The following is an 18,104-nucleotide window of genomic DNA, read 5'->3' as shown; positions in this document are numbered from 1 at the left end:
AAGCTATTTCAGCTCTGAACCAACATGTTAACAATCGTGTCTAAAAACATCGGCATCCTTTTTCCAGGTGATTTTGTTTCTAAATTTGTGGTTCATTCTAATTTAATTTAACACAATTGAAAAGAACATTTCAGCTCGATGTCAGTTCTATCTGCAAACTAAATTACAACTCACTGTACTCGAAGAGACTGATGAGAGCAACGCAAAGAAGGACCAGTTTTTAAGAAAATCTTTATAAATTGCACAGCCAACTGTAAAATGCCTTTGGCCTTTTAAAAATTATGCATGTATTTGTTACAGTAGAGATTTTCTCAAATGTTTTAAAGATTCAATCCTGCTCCAAAACTGCAGGTTATCATTATACATGATCAAACATGCTTTAAGACGCTGTACTGAGGCACAGCAGTGCTTTGAGATAAATGTTTAGGATTAGCAAAGTTTCCAATGAAACGCTAACATGCTGATTGTTAGCGGGGAGAATGTTTACTATGTTTTGCATGTTATCAGCACTAAACACTAGATATATTTGAGGGCGAATGTCATAATTTGGCATTTGGTCATTGAAATGTATCTCTGACGTGATGATGGCTCCATAGTAAAAGTCAGAAGATCATCAAAGTAATTAAGATTAATCTTGAGGGTATCATGAATGCCTGATCACAACAATCAATAAAAAAAGTTGCTGATATATCTCACTCTTGACCAGAGTGGTGGTGAGATGGACCAACGTTTCTCTCTCTGGAGCCATTAACATTGGCTAAAGCATTATTTCTTTGTCCCTTATCTTCCGCTCAATTCAATGCACCCCCTGCAGTTGTTCCGAGAATCCCCAGGAAGTCACAGACCTCCTGCTGGATACTGTGGCTCTCCGGGAACTTTCAAACAATTTCTCCAAAGTTTTTAGAAATAGTGCAGGGCTGTACTGAGCAAAAATGTTGACATTAGAGAGAAAAGAGGCACCTGCAGGATTTAAGCACAAATACAAAATAACGCTCTTGTGTGTTTTGTCTGCCTCTTGTCGGAAGGACTGGTTCTTACTGTCTAGGTAGATGTGGTGAGGCTCACTCCAGTCGCTCCACAGTGGAGGCCTGTCCACGCTGGAGCAGCGAACCTGGACGGTGTAGTTCAGTTTGGCCTTCAGATCCAGAGGCGACCTGGGCGCTGCAGGCGCGGACACCACCTGGAGACAGCAGAGAGGGAGTCAACAAACACACAAGTGCACAAACACATTAAACTGGATGAGATAGTTGGGCGTGTTCACACGAGAGAACGATGACTGAATCCAACTGTCACGTCTGTGGTTGATGTCTGACGTCAGCTCTGTTACCTGAGTACACAAACCGGCTACAATCAGGGTTGAGGTTTTACACCTGCAACATCTGGCAGCTTCCCTTGAAAAGCCTTTTTTCACATGTAAAATCAAAAAGGCTCCTCTATGGAAACACAACACGACTGTAACCATGAAAACTAATCTTTATTTATTATATGACCATTTTATCCATGAGGCCAAAGGAACTCTGACACCTAAAGTTGCCTGACCCTCTCCAGGATCCATATTCTTTATATATATTTACAACCTATCTATAGCTTTTTGATGGTCATTTTATTTCTAAATATCTGTTGCATCTCAGTCCAGCCGGAGAGAGAGGTTTCTTCCATTTTTTTCCCCATACGAGTGTGTTTCCTCATCAGAGACAGGGGATCTTTGTATATTGTACAGTGTGAGCTGTGAAGACCTTCGGGTGTTCCTAAGATTGACATTACCTGACTGCACACCAAGCAGGACTTCAACACTCAAACTAAAGGAAAAGATATTGAGAGAGTCCCTGAAACCACATTTCAATGATGCATCATCAGGAGTCTTTAACAAGCAGGACTACAGTCTCACAGCTGGATGAATCACGGAGCTTCTGATCCACCGCAGGAGACTGAGCGCACTGTTGAATGCTAAATGCACCGTATGAGGCCATTAAATCCCCGACTGCCTGTGAGCGAGTCACACTACACAAACACTATGTCTTGATGGTGGAAATGTGTGCTGACCGCTGCAGTGAAAGACTAATACAGTAATTGTACAAGCGTGATTCACTCAGGACATGACTTGAGTCACTTTCTGTATAACAAGTAACCAAACTTCTGTGCGTTGAACCACAAAGTATATTTTCACTTCACCTTTTTTAAGCATAACTTTCGCCAGGTGTCGTGGCTTTCTGCGCAGTCTGCGCCAGTTCATAACAGTTTGGACCCGAATGAAAAGAGTTTATCAGAACTGTCTGACAGATTAATAATGTGCCTTTATTAAAGCACCTACGAGGAATTTTCATTTTGCTTTGATTGTGTTGGCCTCTGAGGACAAAATCAATCTCGCTCCTGTCTTTTTTTCTGGGAGCAAGTCAGAAAAGACGCAACTTGTTTTCAAGAAATCTACTGTTCCCTGTATCCTTCTGGGGCAATTGCACCGCTTGTGGAAGAGTTTGGTGGGAGAATGCCGTGGGCAGTGATCGTCTGGAGGACAGATGCGCAACAGTGAAACCCACCACAGACAAATCATGTCATGTTGCCTGGATAACGTACGACGCACTGCCAACTTTGGCCCGGGAAAATGTAAACATGGGCTTTTTCGGTTTGTGTGTGGCACCCATTAGGGATAAAAATACAGAAATAGCACATCTTTTGCTCTCATTTGCTCATGTAGGTTATAAAGAAGCTTCAGTATTAGATCGAGACTGTTGTGGTACATTTAACAACAACGTTCGGGTGGTTAGGTTTAAAAAAGAAGGTGATTTGACTTCAAAGTCCATGTATTAACAACTTATTAACATTTTTACCTGCAGACTAGATTCAGTATTTAGTAATGGATTATCAACCTGTACTGCATAACGGCATTATCACCAAATAAGAAGTATAAACATCAGTCACATACCACTTTTGCATTTCACATTGCCAGGAGGCAAGTTTGGCTTTCTGTTTTTGTAAATGTGCAGAATGCTGATTCTACAAATTGTGAGTGTTTTGTCCAGCGTGGAAGAGGTAAAAGAGATGTTCAACAAATTGAATACCCAAATGTTGTTGTTACAAAAGCTCATAACAGATATATTACCAAATACAGCATCAAATTAAAGTTTAAGAACTCCTCATAAATTGTGCCTTATGATATAACTGAGACTCAAGGATGTAAAGGCACCACTTCAGATAGTATTATATTTGTACAATGCTCGTAATGCTTTGCTTGTTGTTACCTGCCAGGATGGGTGAGTGGTGTTGGAGGAGTATCGGACCTCGTATCTCAGCGGGCCGGTCTCATAGTCTGGCGGGTCGTCCCAGAGTAGAATCAGTTCTGCCTCAATGGTCTGGATGTGCGACAGGTTGACTGGAGGACTTGGTTTCACTGTAGAAGAACAGAGGAATGTGTTTACAGTACATTCGCCACAGCAGAATCAATACACATCAGATAAATAACTAGCAATCATAATGCAGCGTTGATCCTGTTTCAATAATAATTCATATTCTATCAAAGATTACTTGATCCTATTGAGCAATACAATAAGTGTATATAGAATTAGAAGATCATCTTTGCATGATGGCTCACAAAATTGCATTTGTAAGGGATTAAAATTTCCACTTTGCATCTTAAGGTGATATCTGCTGCACACAATGAAGATCAATATTCCGGTCCTGATGCCATCAATATTAGGTAAATAAATTAAGTGCATCTTGAGTTTCAGTAAATAAAAACTGTAGATCAGATGTAATTCAGTATTATCTGCTTGGCGTAAAGCTCGTGTCGCCTTTTGGTCTTTACATATATGTGGAGGTTACACACTTAAATGTCAGCAAGGGGGTTTTGACTTAGAACATATAGCTGGGGATTTTTCATGTATTTTCCATGATCCTTCTGTACAGAGATGAGGCGCAGCAGGCCACATTACAGTCTTGCACTTCACTCAATTATGACAAACATATAAACAGATAATTGAGTCTCATTCAACCACAAAGAAGCCCAACGGGAGAAAAGGTATTACTCAACGTTATGAGTAATAGTGCAACAGTTTATTTTCCGGACAGGGTTACATTACATTAAGGAAATGAAAGGCTTTTAAATCTCTTATGAAAGGATCATTTCAACATGTAACTCAAGGAGAAGCATTGATTACTTCCTTAATAAAATGACACCAGAACAACTCTCAGCAGTGGTTCAGAGAAAGCAAACTGCAGACAGTCCGCTGCACTCCATCTTCACTTCATCAAGTCAGCGAGTCTGTTTAAGAAAATTGACTTTCATTTGAATATTATTATCTTCAGTCCATAGGTTTTATGGATCAAGGATGTGTTTGGCTGCATTTCTGACTACCTAGTATAAATAATAAAACTTAGCTATTGAAACATACAACACATGAAAATACTTAATTAAACACATCGAGAGTGTGACTTAAAGGTGCAAATCATATCTGACACACTGGCCTACAGATAAAAAAAAAAAATTAAAAAAAAGATTTAATGCCAACAAGCCTACTAAAATCTGCTAAGCTAGCTACAGTTGCAAAATATCTTTTGTCACAACTTTAGCTGGTTATTTTTCCTTCACCACCGTGATTTGATTTAGCTGTAGCTTTTTTAATTAGCCTAGTTCTCGATGGTCAGTTTTTGCGGGAAGAATCGTTCATAACGTTTGTTTGTTCGTTCAGTCGCGTTTCCGGTACAATGACGTTTAGCGGCGGATCATGTAATGCACAGCGCTCAGCTCCTCGTTCTCAAACGATCATGCTAACGGTCAATGTATCGCTGTATTTCAAGGCAAATACATAGCTGCAACTTCATGATTACGTGTACTTTTGGACAACACAACAGCAGATAATGTGTTCACCTTGACATTAAATTGATATGTATTGAAGGTAAGCCAAGGGTGACTGACTGACTGACTGAATGAGAACAATGAGCTACAAACGAAATGAAATGTTTGTTTTTCATGGAAACGGTTGCTATGTTTTCCTGTTTCTCATTGGCAAAAAAATTGACGACAGTGTCCTAGACTCAGCACACGATTGGCCAGCTCTCTGTCCTCTTCACCACTCTGATAACTAAACAGTGAACAACACAGCGACTAATCTGAGAGAACCACAGAATGAACAAGAGAGAAGTGAAACGTGGAATCAGGTCAGTTCATTCGCTTTAAAGAGTCGTTCCTTCAAACTGATTCGTTGGCAAACAATCCATCTTTATTACACTGACTTCAGAATAGAAAACTGCCGAAACACACATTAGCTTACACGCAATTTTACAGTTTTCTTGCTGTTATTTCAAACTTCATGCATCTAATTAATCAAAATGTATGTTAGACACTTTCAACTCCCTCTTTCCTTTACTAACATTTGGTTGGTCACCTGTTGAGCCACGGGTTAAATAAATGACCGCTTGAGTTTAACCAAACATAAGCATAAGCATAAAATGTCGCTTTTGTGTAGATCATTTAAAACAAGTAATATAGAACATGAAATGAGAAACGTCGGATAGGTTGGACCACCATGTTTGACTCTGTATCTTTACACATTACAACTACGGTTGACAAATGAAAAAAAAAAGAAAGGAATAAACACGTTTGCTGATGCCCACGAAGCAAACCAGCTGCCAATTTTCTACATGGATATTAATGTTGTTTTTACCTATAAAAACAGAGTGCAGTAACTGCACATTCAGTGTTGGATGAAACTGCAGAGTTGACGAAACACACAAGTCCGGACAACAACTTACGGGTACAACTCGGTTTCTGATACGCTCCGTCAGTTCAACAGAAAGGTCCGGTTGAACAAACACAGCATGGAAAGCCCTTGTCCATCGCCGCGGATATCTCACAGCCTGGATACAGTTGCACACACATGAACACACCCACACACACTCTCATTCACAGGGCCCATGGCCCAGTTTTCCTCTGCTGTTCCCGATCACGACCGCCAATGACAGCTGAATAATAAAAACTCTTTCTCCTTATCTGTCCACACTCATCATCTTAAGCAGCAGGACGTTGGAACATGTTGGTGTTTTCAAGCATCAGCTCCATACACGGCTTCATTGAATATATTGACTTTGGAAAGACAGTGAATGTCGGGAATCAGCTTCTTATATGACTTACTGTAACGCAGAGCAACTTACAGTTACGTGGAGTCATGGCTTAAAAATATGGGAATGTGCGTGAACATTTGGTGAACTCAGATTTCCAAAAGGGCTCTGGAATAGCTGCTGCTTAATTAATGTTGAATAAATAATTTAGCGAATACTTCTCCGATCAAAGGACATGCCATGAGACACAACTCACGTATAAACTCCCATTTCTCAGCGAGCCACCGACTTACTACCAAACAGTTTTACATGTGTAAATTATTATTTCATGGCAGGTTTTCAGGTTGTTTTTTTTTTTTACTTTTGCCTCATTAAAATCTACTTCTGCCAGTAATGTCATACTTTTCCCAAAACCCATCCCCAACAGCAGCACTGCCAGTGCCAATTTTCCATTCAAGTAAAAACAAGAACAAGACACACTGCATTATCGACTGCAAAGTCCGTAGAGAAAACTGGCATTTCTGCCTCCTCCGCACCAGATTCTCCCCCTTTCAAAATTTAGTATTACAAAAGAAACCCTTTCCTGTTTGACTCTGAAGCGTATTATTTGCTTTAACTTAAATTGGTATTCTAACCGTTTCACTGATGTATGAAACAAAGAAAAGACAGAAACCAAGTCCTTTTCTCACCGGGTCGGGCGGGAATCCTGAGTAGGACCGGAGGAGCTACGGCGTCGGAGATGCTGACGGTTACCATGGTGACAAAGCTTGTCGTAGTGTCGAGGGCGATCGAACAGGTGAAGGAATCCTCCGCTTCACAGACAACAGGATTATTAGTTTCCCCGTTCGGCGACCTGGGAAATGGAAACGATACTTCAGTGTGTTTTCTCAGTGGGTGATCAGAGCATGAAATGATGAAATGTAACTAAGTAACTGTTTCCATTTTCTACTACTCTGTACTTCCATTACGCTGCATTTTGGAGGGGAATAATCACTACACTACATTTATCTAATTACTTTAGTTATTAGTTACTTTGCAGACGATGAAGATAATACATATGATATGCATATGATATGAAAACACAGATACTGATTAGAAACATGCTGATGATGGGATCCAAATACATTCAGATCTACATACCATTACTTTTTACTTTTATCTTTACTTTATGTTTGATGCTTTTCCACAGAGAATAAAACCAATTAAGATTTGTTTTTGTTTAGTTTTTCACATTTTGTTGCTGACAACAACCTCAGCTCAGTGTTCGTTTGTTACCTTCGATCACATCATCAATCTTGCTTAGAGTTGACTAGAAGTGCCCGGGAAAAAAATGGAAATTTGAACATCTTTAACGTCATGACAGCTGGGAATCTTTATCTGCTGATCCAGAATCTAAGAACGGTGTTCGGCATGTTAAAACTTTGCAACGTCTGGCATCTTTTATAAGATGTGTGTGAGATCAGTGGTGAATTGGTCTCCTTATCCCTGCTGTAAAAAAAAAAAAAAAAAAAGCCTGGAGCCTGTGTGATTTCACACGGCTTCCTCTGCTGATCAAAGCAAACACACACATACTTAACCCCCCACTGAGTGGCTGGGAAAGAGTCGGGTCATGCAGACACAGAGGAAGAGAGACAGGAAAAAAATACAATAATACAAAAATGCAGCGTTATACTCACAGCAGACGCTGCAAGCTAACCGCCACAAGATCAGCTGCCGGTGTGGTTGATGGTGGACCGTGAGGCTGCAGGTCACAAATGAAATTTTCCCAGTTTTCATCAATTCTGCACAGTATGTCCATACAGGTTCCTGACGAGAAATTACATTTGCATGTTAATAGCAAAACCAACACCAGCTGACTGTAAGCTCCTAATGAAGGCTTCTGAGAAAAAGGCCGGGCTTAATATTCTGAGAACTCCCATCTGGAACTTAAGCAAATGAAACACAAGCAGCACTGTGATGGTAGAAAGGCTCCAGCAAGGCAATTCAGTCATTGTGAGAAAAAAATAGTCTGAGCTTTGAGCTCAATTCACAAATCATTCATGGCTACGCTAGGGGTGGATTGTTCTGGAAGAGCCTGTGTAGGACAACATGACTCCGAGTCGACAGTCAGTTATAGTTGTAACATCTGTAAAATTCTATCAAGTTGGAATGCCAGCAATGTGCTTGGTTCCCTATAACGCCTCCTTTATTAAGCTATTCGGCCGGTCACCAAGCTATATTTCTCCTGCCAAAAGCCTGTGTCTTCTATCAAGCAACCAAAACAGGAAGAGGCATTGCTCTCCTCAGTCGCTGTCCACAGGTATGGTGACACAGCTGGAAAAACTGTGGATAGATACAGATTTTTTGCTCCTAACCCTGAAAACAACCAGTTGTTTTATTCTTTTTCATATTGCTGAGATGTGGATTTCTACGCCAAATTTTGATTCTTGCAGTTCTTTTCTGCTTTGGACAGCAGCAAGACCATTAGCTGTATCCATGGTGCCCAACAGTGATACCACAAGGAAATGCTAGGAGTCGCAAATTTGAGAAGTTGTCTATTTCGGCTTTAGGTTAGCGTGTTAGAATGTTGACAAAAAGCAAAGCTGAGGATGGTGGAGGATCTCCAGTTCTGCAGGTCTCTAGTAATACGTACAAATTAGGTTGGAATATCTGAAGGATATAGTTCAGTATCTATGTCAGACCTTCCATCTGCAGCAAGACTGATCATAGGAACTCCTAACACTTTGACTTTTGTTCAATCTCAGCCTTCAGCAGTTGTTGAGCCACACCTGTCTTTAAGACATCTTTGGTACTGAAAGTGACAAAAGATGTGAATAAAGTAAGCAGAAACACAAACAGAGAAAATGACCAACGGCCTGAGAGCTGAATCACAGTCCTGACTGTGAAAAGGCCTCACAAACCTGTCAGGAGGCGCAGAGTGGGCCTCTAATCTCTCGGTTTAATTATCTTTGTTCAGACATAAAGCTGGAAGGTCTTAACTAATCACCATTGATTTTAATGCGTCACAGCGCCTCACAGATCGATGCAAACAAACAAATCCTCCTCACCTCCCTCATGTCTCTTTATTGCCTCATCTCCGTCTTCACCTCCACGCTGATAACATCAAGAGAGCATTGTATAATTATGACTCACTTCACTCCATTTGCTTCACAAGAACCTTCATATTTTCCCTTCTTTATGAGACATCAGTGGAGCGCAACAACTTGCTAGATCAGCAGAAGTGATAAAAGATAACAATCAGCCGTTGTGACTCTGTTGCCATCACTGATTAAAGTGAATGCTTGGGAACCAATCACAGACTCACATGGTCCCTCACCCTGACACGATGCTGGGAGGGATTCCAGCTGAAAAGCCATTAATGTGTAATGAGCCTATGAGGCTGATGGTTGGGGGGCATCTCGATCGGCGACAGGTGACGCAGCTGCAGAGAGAGTTACGGGCTCTGTCACGCCAACCTGCTGTGTGTTCTCATGAGCAGGAGCAGCATCACACAGCTACCCTGTTGAGACCACCGTAATCCCCTCGTGTCGACAGACACAATGCGCTCATGTTCCCTCATTTGAGAATAATGTCCGTCTCGTACATCTTACCTGAAGTCAAACGTGGAATAGCCGTCAGCAGGAATGTATCGGATCACCTACAGGTAGGGCTGGATTTCTGTCACGGTCTCACTTCCTGTTTAATGCTGTAGGTTCTCTCCTCTTGTTTCATGTTTTGCTTTACACTTCCTGTCTTTGTTTCTTTTTTGCATTTTTTTCCCCGTGCACCTGTGTTTCATTTGTTATTTGTCCCTAGTTCCTCCCCAGCTTTTTATCAAGTGTCACGTCTGTCAGGACATGATATCTTGTGGAATTACTATGATGATTTGTCAAACCAATAGAGCCCTTCTGTTTCATCAGACATCGCTCTGTTGCTCTGTTGCTCTGTTGCTCTGTTGCGCCACTAGTGGTCAAGAGTTCCACCGGATACCTTTCAATCTAATAAACCTCAAGCTTCTGTCACAGTGTGTAAAACCAGCCCAGTATTCTAGCAATTACAGGAATAGTGGATAATTCCTCACATCACGTTCAGTGATGTAGCATGGCAGGATTTTAAATAAAGGTGTCGGGGTCAGGAAGATGGATGGATCTGCAGCAAGTTGGACGTTTATCTCTAACGTTTATCAAGTGTTCTACGGAAACAAAAACAGTCATTGAATGTAATCCAGTCACCGACTTGTCCCTCATAAAATGCGGTGACGTGCAGAAACACAATCGTAAGAGAGAGAAATAGACACTACAAAGTCTGGCTACACCTCACTCGAGTCAATGCAGGCAGCGCTTGCTGCAACAAGTCTTTCGCAAGTAAGGGTGAAAACACGAGCAAGTCTTTGCAAACATCAAGTGAAAGTACACAAATGCTGAATAACACATTTTGACTATCTAGCTCTTAAGTTTCAATGCTTGGTGCCACATCCACCCCAGGTTTGTCATGTGCACTAGCAGCCTTGAGACCTCATGGAGTTAAATTACACAAACACTGGTTGATGATTAAAAGCACTTATTAGCTGAGTGTCAAAATATTTATTCATAAATACAATCTGAAATGGCCAGCTCGAGCTCGATATCAATGTGTTCGCGGTTGATTCTAATATGTGAAAACACAGACTAGTTGTGCACCGACTCTTTCAACAGGGCCTTATCGACCAGAGCAGGAGCAACTCGACAAGCCTCAAATGCATCATTTCTTTGTTGGTTTTTGACAAACGTGGTGAAAGAACTCTTACCAGCGGAGCGCTCATGACGATGTGATTCGGCTGTCGAGCTCCTGAAGCGGCAGCGGGGATAGTGTGGGAGGCTTGAATCAGAACGGTTTGTCTCCGTTGCGTGCACGTTGCTTCCCTCTGCAGTGAGGTGGGCTGAAGGTGAGTCACAGCACAGCTCATCCTGCCAGGGGAGGTCCACGGTACCTGAGGGCAGGGAGGCTCCCTCGTGAGGCTCCAGACTCCGAGCACCTGCCCGAAGACAGGGAAAAAGAAATGGATCTGTATAATTGATGTTTATGGTTTTATTTTTCTGCATCAGCGTGATCACATTGGAGCCTGTTCAATATCTTGGAGTCTTTTTCTTTTTTACTAAACTAAAAATTCTGCTTATAAAATCTCTCAGACTGGCAGCTGCCTCGTATTTATGTGCAAACTAGAGGCATAAAGGGTTAGTCTTTCTTCCTTTTGGAAATAGACCACACATAATATAACGGGTGTCATATAAACTCAGGCTACGATCTAAAATTTTACAAAAAGGTGTATCCCATGTATACAAATGTAATGCACACGTGTTTATCATATAATGTATGTTTATATATCATTACTATGCAAAAATGATGCAAAGTAATAATACTGGTACTAATAATTACTAGATATAACTTAAAAAATGTGAATTTTCAAAAAAAAAAAACACATGCACGTAGTGATTCAATTTTAAAAAAGACGTGAGAAAAAATGCATTTCATTCAATCTGTTAATGTCTTGTAAGTTGATAAAAATCAGCAAATGTCTTTAAAAGGACAAAAAGAACAGCATTAGTGAAATAATATGAGGTTAGGTTCAGGTGCAGAGTGACAGTAAGAGTATGTGGGTGTTCATGAACCTCACATGGGAAATCTGTCGACTGTAACTCAATAAATCTCAGGAAGTCATGTGTCAACAGTGGAGTGAGGCGGCTGCGTGCTGCGTATCTGGAGATTCTGTGGACTTACACGTCATGACCAGCGTTACTTCTACAAACACTGAGTACAACTCGAACAGAAATGTCAGTTGTAATGTCAGCACCTGTTTGAAAGCGTCTCCAAATGTGACGTGAATATTTTCTAAGTCAGACAACTTGTTCGATTGCAACAAGAGATCGTACAAGCTGGGAGGCCACAACTGTTCTGTTGGAGGTGGAACTCACCCTGGGACACCAGGAAGATATGCAGCAGGACTGTCAACATCACAGACCGAGCCCTGGAGAGAGACGCAGAGGGGATGGGCCGAGTCAGATTGCAGCTGTACAAAGTAAAAAAATCATGGCAATATAGTCTCTGAGAGAGATACGACACACAGATGAGGACAGGAATCGAGCACAAGTGTTATGATTTTAACTTCAGTGTCAGCGCTGACGACATTGTCATTGGACAAATAATAGTCACCAAAAATAAAGATTCCAGTTCAACAAAAAAAATCTCTCTCGAGTAAACCCTCTTACCGAACTTATCGTTACAGGATCTCTGCCATGGTTACTGGAATATGACAAGTGGAGATATGATCTACGCCAGCAAACGGATTTAAAAAGTAACGCGCCGAGAATTAGCTGGAAAAGGGCGTAAGATCTGCAGGAAACGCATGACATACAACAGCCCACGGTTAATGAGATAACACAGCAAACCAACGTCCCCAAATATGAGAAGGATTTCTCAAGAGCTGATGGCATGTGAGATCAGTGGGAGGTTTTGGCATGTATGCCGTTGTGAACTGTTGGAAACTTGAGTTTGTCAGAGTCACACAGAACAGTGGAAGAGCAGGTGGACCAACTTCTCTGGAGACGTCGTGACTCATGTCTGTTCAATCTCTGCTGTGAAGCATTGCAACACAAGATGCCGATCGGCAGTCTGGATTATTGGTGGCACAACTCCCACTATGTGCTGTGGAGACTGATGGTCAGGCTAATACTGTCACTAGACTTGCATCTGTCTGGCTTCCCTCCGCATCCCTGTGAAACGACCGCCATGACCCTTTTAACCAGATTTGCCACTGCTTTCTCAATTGTGGTCTAGTTTGCATTCGTACTCCTATTTGGATTGGCCAAAGCTGGATGTTTCAACCAAACATCTCTTACTATACCATACTTACCATACTCATTTTACTATGTGTTCACATACTCTTGATTAGAGCTGCAACAATTAAACTATGTTCAACTATGAATTCATAATGAATTGATCGGGTTGAGTAATTCAAGTAAAAAAAAAAAAAAAAGTGAAACTTTTCTCAAGGTTTTTGGAAAAACTGTCCTTGACATTTTTACCATTTTCTGACATTCTCTCGAGCAGAAAAAAAAAACGACTGATTAATCAAGAAAATAACTGACAGTGAAAATGATCGTCAGTCGCAGCCCTACTCTTAATCGCAGTAAGTGGCGTTTTGGCGCTACAACTGACTCAGGAATGTCTTGGGCAATCACAGCTGCTAGTTTATTGTTCATTGTCAGGGTAATTACATTATGATCAGCATCAAGCAATTTGTAATCCACTTTGAGTGTTTATCTTCCTCCGAACACAAGTATGCTAATATATTTAATCATAATCTCTATTGTGTTCAGATGAGCGGAGCTTCTCCATAACTTTTCTACATATACCCAACTTTAGATGTACTACTACTGGTACACAAACCTCTAGTTGGAAATCACTGTCCTAGAGTAACAGACTGTAGGCTTGAGCATTGACATGAAGTTATTCCAGGACATCCTGCATCCCACTTAGATTATGTATAATACAAATGTCTGAAAATGCTTTAATATCTGAGCCCAGTTATAACAGACACTTAAATATATTTGTACCTGCAACTCACCAGAATTCCATTTACTAGGCTGAGCTGTAATCAGCCGCTCCAACGTTAAACTTCAACTCTGTATCAGTCATTTTCTCATCAAGTTGTGTCCCTGAAATCCTCTAAAACCTTAATCTCTGCCAAGTTATGCTTCTCAGCTGCAGAGAAAAGAATTTCATCTACCCTGGAAGTTCCTCTTTCCGTCTTTCCATCTGTCTGTACAAATGTACGACACGTACGTCCTTCCAGTTTCTCAGTATTAATCCGATTGCATATAACTTGTTAGGATTTGCACACAACGGAGACAAAGCACGTTTTGAACGGGCACTGCACTAGTTTTCATAACTTCATGACTGCCAGGTGTTCATTACAAGACGTATTTTAACTGATTACGAGGCAAGAAATCATGATCTGCAAATGTCCTCTTCATCTTCATCTTCATCTGCACAGAAGGGTGCTCCGGACATCCCTCTCCCTGAGCAATGCTTTCCAGCTCCTCCTGGGGGATACCTAGGTTGCACCCATGCCAGATGAGATATGTAATCCCTCCAGTGGGTTCTGGTTCATCCTCGGGGTCTCCTTCTAGTTAGACGTGCCCAGAAAACCAACACATTTTGGCCGCTTGCATCTGCAATCTCATTCTTTCGGTCACTGCCTGCAGCTCGTGTTCGAAGGTGAGGGTTGGAACATAGATGGACTGGAAACTCAAAAGCTTTGCCTTTTGGCTCAGCTCCCTGTTCACAATTGCAAATGTGTTGATCCATCAAAGCACTTTCAAATCCATCCGTTTGAAGGTCGGATAGTGTTGGTGTTTTCTTTGTCATGACAAAAAAAAAGTGTTTTGAGAGTGAATAACATCCCTCATCTGTCACAGTGGCACACAGCATGCTCTGGCATGGCTGATTGGTCTGTACATAATGCAATACTTACATTGTAGTTGTCATAGCTGGAGCATGGCCTAGCGGGGCGCTGGTGGAGGTGAATCTCACTGAGGAAAGAAGAAGACGGTTTTCAGAGACTTCTTGAGATGATAAAACACAAGGGTCTGAAAGAGTGCTGCAGGTCAATACTGACTACAGCGATAAGACAATCTGGGACATGATTTGAATAAATGAGGATAAGACGAAAGCAAGCAGGTCTTACATTAAAAGAAAAAAAAAGTATACTTAGTATTCTTGGCAAAGGCAGAATGCAAAGGCAATTTCTCTCGTAGTGCCGTCAAAAGAATTTCCCAGACACATCCAATTTGTAGAGGCAGATCTCTCTCTGATAGGAGAACCTCCCACTCGCCCTCTCCAACCTTCCCAGACACAAAATACTCCAGAACTGCGGGTCATTCATGAGAAAAGCTATTTCCGGCGGCAACCAGGCACAAGGAAGTCCCTTTGGTTTATTTAAATCACTTCTGTATTTTCCCTAGAATTCAGTGAACACATGAGCCAGAACCATTTCCTCGGACGAAAACAGGATGTTGCCGTAGTAGTTTTGTTTTCGTCCCCTTAAAACCCAAATCTCCGGGGTTTTTTTTGGGCATGTTTCACCAAAAACATTGTGATCATTCCCTTTCAAATATTCATTCTCTTACTCATTTATGTCTTGCTCTATTTTGATTGACACTGGCCCTCATTAAAAAAGCTCTGTGCTGCTTGTTTCAGTGTCGAGCAGCAAGGTTATAAATGAGTACATCTATTAATACACTGAAACATTAGAACAAGACAAACACGGCACGCAGCGCCATGGACGAGCTGAAGCGTATGTGTGTGTGTGTGTATCCCTGCCATGAAGTTACCGTATTCGCTGTGTAATAAGGTGATCGTTTGCAAATTAATCTGTAAATGTTTACGCAGTGCTGTCAGTGTTTGGGAGAATCTGGGTCTGCAGCGCACATGATCCACTGGAAACAGTAACAGACTGGTACAGCTGTTCTACGATCCAAATGAACAAACATAAAACGAGCGTGATTAATTAATGGCGGGATGCTAAATTTGCGTCACCGGCATCAGGAGGGACTGCAGAACAATGGAAGAGCTCATGTATGTAAACACAGCCCTTCCCACACACCTGTCATCGCCTCCAGGTGTTCAAAACAAAGCTTCAGCTTCAGTCGCACCTGAGACAAGTGATGACATGACACGACATGTTTCTTGCATCGCGTTTTCCATGGAGGACACCTCTGTTACTGATTAAGTGTACACTCAAGGCTACAGAGGTCTAACTTTTTCTGCCCGGGCATTGTTAATGTTTGATTGTGCTGGGAGTGTGTTGTGCTATTGTCAGAAACAGAACATTTCACGGTGGATGAAACACTTCCTTCAATGTTAGGAATCTCATTTCAACTGATCAAACTGTTTGTCTTGTGTTTTTTTGCCAGATCTTAAAACCATGAAAGCAATTGTGGAAGTAAAACTCCATATTTCAAAGTTTGATTCTGTTTTAATTCCCCACAGGCAGAAATGTCAGCACTCTCCTCAGGCTGTCTTTTCATTTTTCATTTTTTGTTGACTGGAAAGACACGGAATCATCATTCGCACAAAAACATTTGGCCTCTTTCTATTCAAACCACTGTCCCTCTATCATGGACATGGTACATACAGACTATAAAGTATTATACATTGTCTGAAAAACATATTGGACAACTGCTCATGGACAAAATAACCAGATAAGTAAGTTCAATGTGTTACGTTCTCACTGAGATCACAGAAATCCAACGCTGCCAAGTAAATATCCCGCTCATTGATTTACATCACTGCACGCGATGATGTGATTCAATCAGAGACACTAATAGGATAACTGTCACAGTATAAACAGAATCATTAAACCTCTGACAAATCAATTCCAATCCCTGTGAACATATCATCATGTCGCCCACATTTAATTAAGTTAATCTCAAGCAGCCAGTAAGACTCCGCAAACACGCACTGTTGCATCTGCACCAACGACGCCGTGGTGCGTGTTCGGATTTAAAGGCTTATACAGACTCGATTCAAAGAGCAAATGCCAGAGCGGCTCAGGAGCACTGCTTCACAGATGCAGGCAGGTCAATAATCAAAAAGGGCTTTGGAATTCTTTGGTTATGACTTATGGATCACAAAGCAAAGCACAAGTGTCACCTCTGTTGTCTGGGCACTTAAACAGAAGGAACTGTTCATTCACAAGGTATTTTGTGATGCTGCCGGTGCGACACACAGAGCCGAACATCCGAACGATAACTGAAGGTCGTCTTAGCTCTGCTGCTAACAAAACATCCCTGAGTGAGCTAATGGATGCCCCGAAGACAAAGAGAGAAAGAGACGGACAAAAGAACAATAAAGCAGATGAAACAAGTCAAAACTGTGTAACAACAAGTCCCACGTGTCTCACTGAAATGCTACTTTCTACAGGTGATTTGCATTAAAAGCATGTTAAGTAAGATCAGACAGATCTAATTGGCAAGATTTTGACCCAACCTTTGGGTAAGCTATTCTTTTACGAAAAACAACTCTGATTCCAGCCTTTTAAATGTGACTGCTGTCTGGCTTCCATCCTCCTCAGTGACAGTGACCTGAATATCTTTTGGTCGTGGACAAAACCAGACACTTGAGTACGCCATCTTGGGCTTTCTGGAAATACCGATCAACACTTTTCACCCTTTTCTGACGTTTCATAAGCCAAATAAGTAATCGATTAATTGAGGATCTATTTGATGGACTAACCGACGAGGGAAAGAGTGGCTCGGTCGCACTGATAGAATAAACTTGCCTTTGGCCTCACCTGGAAAAATATTTTTAAAAAACACCTGTCGACAACCATCGCGTGCACAGAATCCAGCCGATCAGTCGAGAAGATGATCTACACATACTCACAGCAGCCAAACAATCAGCGACACATGTTCAGCATTGCTCATTTATATTGAGTTTTGAATGAAGCTTGCAGCTCATGCGGTACCACAGAAAAACAGACGTCAGTTCTGACAGCAGAGATGTTGAACCGCCGATGCTCATCATCTTCAAACTGCACGACATGCAGGCAGAACTAGAGGGCTCACGTAAGAACCACACAATGTTGGGTATTCATTCCTCTCTGCCTACTTTAACACTGCTGCTGCAGCTGCCATGAGTGGCTCCGACTTCCTTATCCTCTTTGGAAACAATTAGGCTTACATTAAGACACCCATCTGAAACTATTTTCCACGTGTAAGGGAAGCTCTGCCCCTCGAGCTCCGTCTCCTCCAAGGACTCCACCTCGCCAACTATTCATCCTGGTCTGACTCACTGCCCGCCGGTCTCAAGCTGCTCTGCATGGAGGCGCGCCGGGGCATGTTCCCTCCCCTTATCCGAAGCAGCATACTTCTGATAAGTTCATCTCTGGCCTAAAAAGAAAACTGGTGTGCGCAATCTCACAATGCCACGTGTTGAAGCCAGAATCCATGACTTGCAAGTGCCACTGAACAGACGTTCACAGGAGGCTGTGCTCTCCAGTTACGAGGAAATAAATGTTTACAGTGACGAAA

At 41.7% G+C, this 18,104-nt stretch overlaps 1 protein-coding gene across 5 annotated transcripts in view; it reads right to left on the bottom strand.

The window, feature by feature from the left end:
- The window catches only part of lepr (leptin receptor), a 48,094-nt gene that overhangs the window by 10,854 nt on the left and 19,136 nt on the right, over nt 1-18,104 (bottom strand). For 2 of the 5 annotated variants that reach the window (XM_037114528.1, XM_037114527.1), the window contains 7 exons: nt 14,546-14,603; nt 11,985-12,079; nt 10,820-11,047; nt 7,731-7,860; nt 6,744-6,907; nt 3,240-3,388; nt 1,039-1,180 (listed from right to left, as the gene is read on the bottom strand). In XM_037114528.1, coding sequence (XP_036970423.1) covers nt 1,039-1,180; nt 3,240-3,388; nt 6,744-6,907; nt 7,731-7,860; nt 10,820-11,047; nt 11,985-12,079; nt 14,546-14,559 — 922 coding nt within the window. In that variant the 5' untranslated portion in view covers nt 14,560-14,603. Of the gene's footprint in view, nt 1-1,038; nt 1,181-3,239; nt 3,389-6,743; nt 6,908-7,730; nt 7,861-9,101; nt 9,126-10,819; nt 11,048-11,984; nt 12,080-14,545; nt 14,604-18,104 lie in introns of those variants that run through there. The other 3 variants (XM_037114529.1, XM_037114530.1, XM_037114531.1) reach the window with 3 other exon arrangements.

This window comes from Acanthopagrus latus, chromosome 11 (genome assembly GCF_904848185.1).
Source record: "Acanthopagrus latus isolate v.2019 chromosome 11, fAcaLat1.1, whole genome shotgun sequence".
Classification (NCBI taxonomy): domain Eukaryota; kingdom Metazoa; phylum Chordata; class Actinopteri; order Spariformes; family Sparidae; genus Acanthopagrus; species Acanthopagrus latus.
The sequence above is the reverse complement of the archived record's forward strand: the minus strand, read 5'-3'. Positions and strand labels throughout refer to the sequence as shown.